Here is an 8,500-nt window from a genome sequence, read left to right on the forward strand (position 1 = left end):
TCCCTCAGTTCATCCATAACCACTGATGCGGTAAGGTCACGTTTTCTGCAGGGTCTGAGATCGTACTTCCGCAAACAGAGGTGTCCTCAACTTTTAAAATATTTCTTACACCCCTAGTAGGGAACACAGTATATCTTAAAATACCCATGGAATTTCATTCGTTCTGATTACTTGGTGGTACATCTAGTTGTTGGAGCATTGATTTCCATTCCACTGAACTGATCAGAAACACCTTAAAACACAGAGGGACCCCTTCTATTTAGTAAATACCTTTTGTGGCACTGCAGGTTTTCTGTTGTTTGATGATCATTATGCTAATTCTAAATCCATTACATGGAAATGCATCACCTACAACAAACTACATCTCTAATTTGAGTGTTTTTTCAGATCTCAATTCTGGATGGACCTCATGAATGACCTGAGGGAGGGAGATTTGTTCAGTGGCAGTCATGAGCACACATGCCTAGTGCGGTTTGTGTTCATGGGTGTGCTACAGCGGGACCTTGATGAATGCAGGGAAAAGTGGAACACACACACCATCAGACCTGTTCACCAGTCTCGTTGTCCATCTGGGAAACCAGATGTCATGTACAACCTGCCTCACAGGTTTGGTTCTATCAATTACAATTATTTTTTCATTCTTGTACTTCTACATTCACAATTCACATGTACTTCTAATTGTCTAAAATGCAATCAACTGTAGTTGCCTGTTGAGTAGCTTTCAATTGAAATACTTTTCTCTAAAAAATTATTATTTGATACAATGATCCAATATTATGATACAATGATTTATAATAAAATGATACAATGATTTATAACAAAATGTTTTTATGAAAACAGTACAGTTAGTGTGCCAGTTAACTGTTACCCACAGGTTTGGGGGAACTGACTGTGGGTTCAAAGTCCCACCACACGAACTGGGACAGTTTGTTTCGGAGTCTACCTACAGTCCATGTGGAGATCAGCATCTCCAGGGACACTTTGAGAACCTGCAGAGAAGGCTTGGTCTGATGCAGGCCTTGACCTGGCAGTCTGGTGTACAGAACTATATCAGACTGAAGAACATGGCTGATATGTCATGATATGTGAGTAGTACACATTTCAAAGAACAAAGTTAACCCTTTAACTACTGAAATCTAGTTAAGCCAGACCCTCTCCATGTCCAGCCTCATCCTGAGGGAGATGCGGTCACACTGGGCCAGCAGCCCCAGCAGAACCTCCCTCTCCCTCAGCACGGCCCGGCAGCCAGGCACCAGCTCTGACGACAGCCCGTTACCACTGTGGAGCGCCGACATCTGGAGGACACATATATACATACTGTATATATATACTGTATATATACACACACATACATATATATACACACATATATATATACACATATATATATATATACACATATATACACACATACATATATACAGTACACACATATATACAGTACACACATATATATACACATATATATACACATATACATATATATATACACACACATATACTGTAAATATAACCGTTAGTTTTGTACTTGTGTGGATGACTTCCAGTAAATATAGCCTATATTTTAAAAATGTGCGCAAAATATTTTAAAGGTCTCTTCATTGTCCGAATAATTTGGTGCCCCCCCATTGGCTGGTGCCCCAGGGCATTCACCCGATGCAATATATGGATAATCCGGGCTTGGTATGGGGTATATCCGGGGTGTACCCGGATGCAAATACAGCTGAACAGTGCAAAAGCACAGGATCTCCCTCAGTTCATCCATAACCACTGATGCGGTAAGGTCACGTTTTCTGCAGGGTCTGAGATCGTATATAATTTAAGAGATTATTAATGTACCTATGTTTTATTTGAATGTTTAATGATCAAGATAGCTGTTTTGAGTTTCCCTATTTATAGTATTTTAGTTTGGAACATGTCACAAGTTTAGTAATGTGAGTTTTAAGTTGCTAACATTCGCTAACGTGTCCAGAAATTGATGCACTGTTTTCTACATGTAATATTATTATTGTTGTGTTATTATATGTCTGTTGTTCTGTTAGTAGACCGTATTACACCTAGTTTGCACCACGCTTGCACCACGCTTGCAGCTTACCTGGCAGTCACGTTGCAGCCATTGTTGCACGTGGTGCGCACGCGTATCCCAAGTGCGCTGTTTTTCCATGCATTTTGGATGTTCATGATTTCTTGTTGTTATTGTTAAATGGAGCCCACTATATGATCACACAAGTGAAGATTTATGTAGTCTACACATTTTGTATTTTTGTTTTATATTATTGTTATAATTTGTGTAGTGTGAGTGACTACTATATGTCTCAGTTCATTTCTAAACACTGATGCGAATTTAGCTCGATGACCCTGCAAGTCCCGTGTCCAGATATCGATGCACTGTTTTCTACAGAATAAATGAACGTCAGCCATCCAGCTGAGAGTGATTCATGCAAAGATACACCCCGTCACACTTGCAAACTCTTTTTTTCACAGATGTATTGTCCATTTTGTGGATCCGAAGTGACTGCTTTCCCAGGCTTTTGTTATGTGTGTGGCAGAAACATCACATTTCTAAAAGATGTGGGAAACGTCCCTGCGGAGATGCCGACCACCAGTGCACATCCTAATGAACAGCCTAGCACCAGTGCACATCCTAATGCACAGCCTAGCACTAGTGCAGGTTAATAAGTCATTAGAAGACTTGGTTTATAAGTTCCAATCGTGTTCCTGTATTCAAATACATGATCTCTGCACTATGTTGCTTGGCTAGTTCAATAACTAGCATATTAAATGTGTTCTAAAATGCCCTGCATGAAAAATTAATGCTGAGACTCCTTATAAGCTTAATAAGGAAGGAGTCGCCTAATTAATGTCTCATTCCTATTATTTGTAGCAGGAAGCTCAGCTGTAGAGTCCTTTGCGAAATTTAGGGCAATAAAAGAGAGGGAGAGAAGGACATTCTTTTCAAAGACACGTCAGAACTCTAAGAAGGAACAGAAACCGAAAACAGTGAAGGTATGCTCTTTAACATTGTTTTTATTAGTATAAATAAATATGTTGCTCACACTGTCAAAAGACAGATTGTATCAATTTGTTTACTTTTATTAATTTCTATTTTCTTCTCTTTCTGTAGATATTTGTTGGCATTATGAGGAGGACAGGTGACTTCTTTAAACCTGTGAGAGGGAAGTCACTTCCCCTTGATGTTCAACCACAATGGTCATCTGACAAACTGTTGGATGCTGCTTTAAAGAAGCTGAAAGATTTTAACCAGGACATGAAAGATGTTGCCTATGTCTTGCTGTACCCCGATGGTCAGGAAGTTCGAAACATTCCAGGAACAGACACCGCTTTCACAGTGGAGAAATACAAGGAGGCCATTGGAAAGGCCTACCAAAGAATAACACTGTACATTTGCCCTGGTGAACAATTCCCAAACAGTTGTAAGTGCAAGTTTCCACCTTGTTTTAAGCTCCACTCTGTAAAACTGAGGCAATGAGTGAAATTCATCTTTATACCCACATCAATTATGCCAATTATTCTTTTTCAAAGGTTACAGTGGACAGTCTTCAAGTGAAGATGATGACGGTGTGGTTCAAATGGTTAATTTGGCATCTGGAGACAGTCCACTTTCAGACACCGTGGTCAGTTTGCATCATGGCATTTCTCCTTAAATGAAGTGAATTGACAATATTTTGATAATATTTTCATTTGATCTAATCTGTCATTTGTGTGTTGTATGCAGGTGTGGGACGGTCCAAATGAAGTGAGCACTCTAAGAATGGAGAACATTTTGCAAGGGTAAAACACAGCACAGTCAACATGAACTTTTCTTGCACAAGCAGCACAATACAGTACAGCAGTTTAAATTGTTGTTTTTTTCCAGACCTGCCAGACGCTTACAGACAGCATCTCATCAAGTAAGAAAATCCATATCCTCTAGTGTTGAATGTGTGAACCTGAAATTATGAAATGCCTGTAAATAATTTCATTAATTCACCAAGCCAAACTACATGTAATGTGTGCTGTTTTAGTTACTAAGCCAATAACACTGTCATTAAATTAACTGCTAATTTTTGGGGTAAAACTAGGATGGAGGACAAACCGCAGTCCAGGAACAAGAGCAATGTGCCCGGGGTCAGAACAACTTCTACAGGTAAGCTGTGTTGACAGATGCAACCTTTACACATTTGCTAGTTTACTCAGAATTGTGTGGATTTTCAATTTATTTCTTGCATCTTTGTCAAATGTTTACGGGCAGTGTGCACCAATAATATTATGCCAAATGTGCTGGTATTGTATGTTTTAAACCTAATGTTTTTCAAAGAAACCAGACGAGGATTGACATCTGAATTTAAGCCGTAGGTATTTTAAAGTGTTTACTCAACCCTCCTCTCACTACAGCAACTACACAAATGTGTATGCACCGATACTTGTTGACAGCGAGTCTGAGCCAGAAGAAGACAAGGAGCACACTGCAAAGAAGGAGCACACTGCAGAGGAACGGTATGAATTACTAATAATTAATAACTTGTGTTATTTGTGGCTTTATTATTTGAAATCATAGTACACCACATCTTCTTTTACAGCACAGAGGACTTGACTGCTGCAGACATTGTTTCAGAACTCTCAGCAAAGATAATAAAAACATCTTGGAGCAGGTTCAATATTAACAGAGCCAATGTGTGGGACGGAGCAGTCCGCGGCTTCAAACGTGCTTCATATGACCCATCTCATGACATAATAGTGAAGTTTACTGATGATGAGGGCGAAGTGAGGAAGGAGTGGACACTGGTGGTCCCAAGCGCGAGTTCCTGACCCTCCTAATGAACAGCCTGAGAACGCGAAGAATCTTTGATGGCCCAGAGGACAGGAGATTTCTGACGTTTGACAGTGCAGGTAATCATGTTTATGCCACCGCCAGGCGGATAGCCTGGAGGGAGGCATTATGGATTCGGGTTGTCCGTATGTACGTCCGTACGATGTTTGTTAATGGGCGGAGGCATTCATCCGCTATGCGGTTTTTCTAGTTCAGAATGTAACTCTTATTACAAAATAAATAATTACACATTACATTTCCGCAAGTTCAAGTTGTGCTTCACACTGGAAATGCAGGAGCTGCTATTCCAAGTGAAAATGGAATCTCTTACACATTTAAGAATGTGGCTACTTTGGCAATATCACACGAGAGGAAGTGATGTTATACTGTATGTCAGCACGGCTGCTGTTTGGTCGTAGGTACGCACATAGGCTACTATGACTAGGCTACTTTGTATCTTTTACTACTATCTGTATGTTTCCATTTATTGTGTTCTTTGATAATAGAAATGTGATATTTTGATACCGACTATTGATGTAACCTGAACATTCTATTTATGGGCAGCGGAGTGATATAAATATATATACTTAAAAAGTCCCACTGCTGTTAAAACTGAATATCAGCACTCATGGAATGCCTCTTGACCAATCAAATTAGTTAGTCGGAACTAACTGTTGTATAATGTTGGTTAATGTGGTACTAATTGAACAAAAATGATCAACAGCTGCAAGAGATGATGAGTACTTTGACACTGGAAGGATGATTGCAACCTCGATAGTTCATGGTGGTCCAGGTCCTCGCTTCCTGTCCAAGATGCTCTACGAGCACCTCACAGGAACAAACACCGACACTGTAGCCATGGTTGAAGATGTAACGGACGACACCATTAGAGCTTCCCTGCTTGAGGTAGGTTGGTACTGTATATTAACAAAGCTCATTTAGTCACTTTCTCTTTATGTTTATGATGATTGTTGTCTACCCTAGATATCCAACGCAGCTACGCTGGACGAACTAGTTGTACTAGTTGACAGACATTCCAGAATGTTGCAGACTGCTGGTTGCTTTCAGTACCCTGTTTGTGTGGTTGACAAAAAGAAGATCATCCAGGATTTCATGCAGTGGTACATCATATATCGCAACCATTTCGCAATTCAAAGGTAAGGTGACAGTTATTTTGGCAGAATGTACATTTTGACAAATTTGACATTGATGTATGATTGGTGGGACTGCTTGAAGATGCTGCTGTTAGCATGTTAGGCGATGATTGCTCTTAATGTTTTGTAGATTCAAGGATGGACTTGCAACACTAGATGTAATTCATGCTTTGGAACAGCATGCATCTGTATTCGGGGTCTTTATGTGCTCAAGTGCTCAACATCTAACAGCTGAAACATTGGAGGACATCTTTGAGGTTCAGCTCAGTGAAGCAGGGTGCACAAGGCGACAGGAAGAAACCCGTGTAGTCGGATTCTGGAGAGACTATCTTCTTGACACAGAAGGTTTATTTTAATTATCTCATCATAAACACACTCCCTACCCTGCAGAAGACCTGAACAGTCCCCAGATCTTTTAATTATGTCATCTTGATATCATCTTCTATTGCTGGCAGTTCCATTGAAATATTATATTTTACAAGTAAACTAAATCTACTTTTTTCAGATAAACAAACAGGAATCTTCCTCCAGGACATCCTCATGTTCGCCACAGGACTCGACGCACTGCCTCCCTCTGGGATCCAGCCACCACCCAAACTGCTTTTTCTGCGGACATCACGCTTCCCAATCAGCAGAACCTGCGCCAACACAATCAAGATACCGATGGCCATGAATTACACTGAGTTTCGGAACAACATGGACTTTGGGATACAAAATTCCCCAGGGTTTGGACTACAGTAAACTCCATCCATGCATGGGACAGAATAAAGTATGGTAGTTTGAAAGGAGGAATGTTATAAAACTATGTTATAAGAACTACCATTCTTCATTGTGTTCCATGCATTACAGTGAGCCCATCCTCCAATTTCTACCTCCACCAGCCTCTCCTGGCATACTAGCTGTTCCATATTGTGCAAAAACATCCCTGTTCTTCTTCAGGAGCATCCATTCTGATATGTGCAGGTTGATTGTTCTCAAAATGTGCATTGAAATATATATTACTAATTGAATAATCGGCACTGAACCACTTCATACTGCATTACAGCAGTTTTTAAATTGATTTTATTTACATGAACCATGTTATGTAGTCATGCAAGTCAAATTTTACCACTACATCTCTGCCATCTTGTGGTCATACAGGGAAACATCCGATCAAACTCAAACTGAAACAGACAGTGCTCATTTGTTGGATACTCTTTTATTTAAAAAAAATATTTTATTGTGTGAAATGATTGACCAGTGTCACATTGTTTGTCAGTACAGGAATGAATATTCTCAATCAAAGATTAATCAAACATTTGATCAACCAAGCAATATACTGTATATATATATTGTTTTATGTTTTTCATTTTGTTAATGTTTGTTGTTCATGTTAAAGACAGGAAATACTGTGCATATACAATGTTCGAATTAGGTTTGAATTAATCCACTACATTGTTTGTATGGTAATAAATAAAGAATGGGCTATGATGTTCTTGATTGTTAGTGTTCATTTTCTTGAGAATTGTAATTGGAAAATATTGTTATTGTGTTGATTTATTATATTGTGTTATTTGTATTTTTAGGTTTTTTGTTGGGAGACAGTGTTATGTGGTTCAGTTCAATAAATGTAAAATTGCCCCATGTTGTGACAGTTTTTTGGGGGTGAGGTGGGGCTCACACATTTTTTGTCCTCCCAAGGGGGGCTTGACATAAAAAGTTTGAGAACCACTAGACGATGAAGATTTCCAAAAGCTTAAGTGCCTAATTGTCAATATGTTGTATTTAAACCCAATGTTGGCTTCTACTTCAGTAGGCCTACCAGCAGGTCCAGCAGTCGGCGCTCTCAGAACCGTGGGATCGTGGAGGAGTGTTGCTTCCGTAGCTGCGACCTGAACCTGTTGGAGCAGTACTGCGCCAAGCCGGCCAAGTCGGAGCGGGACGTGTCGGCCACCTCCCTACAGGGTCCTGTGATGCCCGCACTCAAACAGGACGTCCCCAGAAAACAGCACGTGACCGTGAAGTATTCCAAATACGAGGTATGGCAGCGGAAGGTGGCCCAGAGGCTCCGGAGGGGCGTTCCCGCCATCCTGAGGGCCCGAAAGTTCCGGAGGCAGGCGGAAAAAATCAAGGCCCAGGAACAGACGATGTTCCACAGGAAGGGGGCGCAATAGCAATACTGGTGGGGCGCGAGAGACTGGGGAGGTCAACAATTAACACTCAGGTGAACTCTTTGACTTGTTCTAGTTGTAGCTTCATAATCTTCGTAATGGAGTCATTTCTGACCGGGACAGCGAAAACAAAAACGGAAAATGCGACAAACATGGTTAAAAAAAAAAACTGTTCGAAAGTATGACGAGGCTTACCTTGCAATGGGCTTCACCGTGAATGTGGTGGGAGGTGAGGAGAGACCTGCTATGAGGAGAGAGTGCTATGTCTCAGAACATTAGCAGCAGACAGCCTGAAGCCAAACAAGTTAAAAAGGCACCTTGAGACAACACACCCCAATGATGCAAAGAAGCCACTGGCCTTCTTTAAAAGAAAACTTACAGAGTAC

The 8,500-nt window shown here is 40.5% G+C and overlaps 1 protein-coding gene across 1 annotated transcript; it reads left to right on the top strand.

The window, feature by feature from the left end:
* Positions 1-4,083: 4,083 nt before the first annotated feature.
* LOC308160329 (insulin-like growth factor 2) lies at positions 4,084-8,117 on the top strand (the record flags this gene model as incomplete). Its single annotated transcript, XM_080534245.1, has 2 exons — positions 4,084-4,147; positions 7,705-8,117. 2 exons carry the CDS (start codon positions 4,084-4,086, stop codon positions 8,115-8,117), a joined length of 477 nt encoding a protein of 158 aa, XP_080390371.1.
* Positions 8,118-8,500: the final 383 nt, after the last annotated feature.

This window comes from Nansenia antarctica (assembly GCF_963989245.1).
Source record: "Nansenia antarctica genome assembly, chromosome: 6".
NCBI lineage: Eukaryota > Metazoa > Chordata > Actinopteri > Argentiniformes > Microstomatidae > Nansenia > Nansenia antarctica.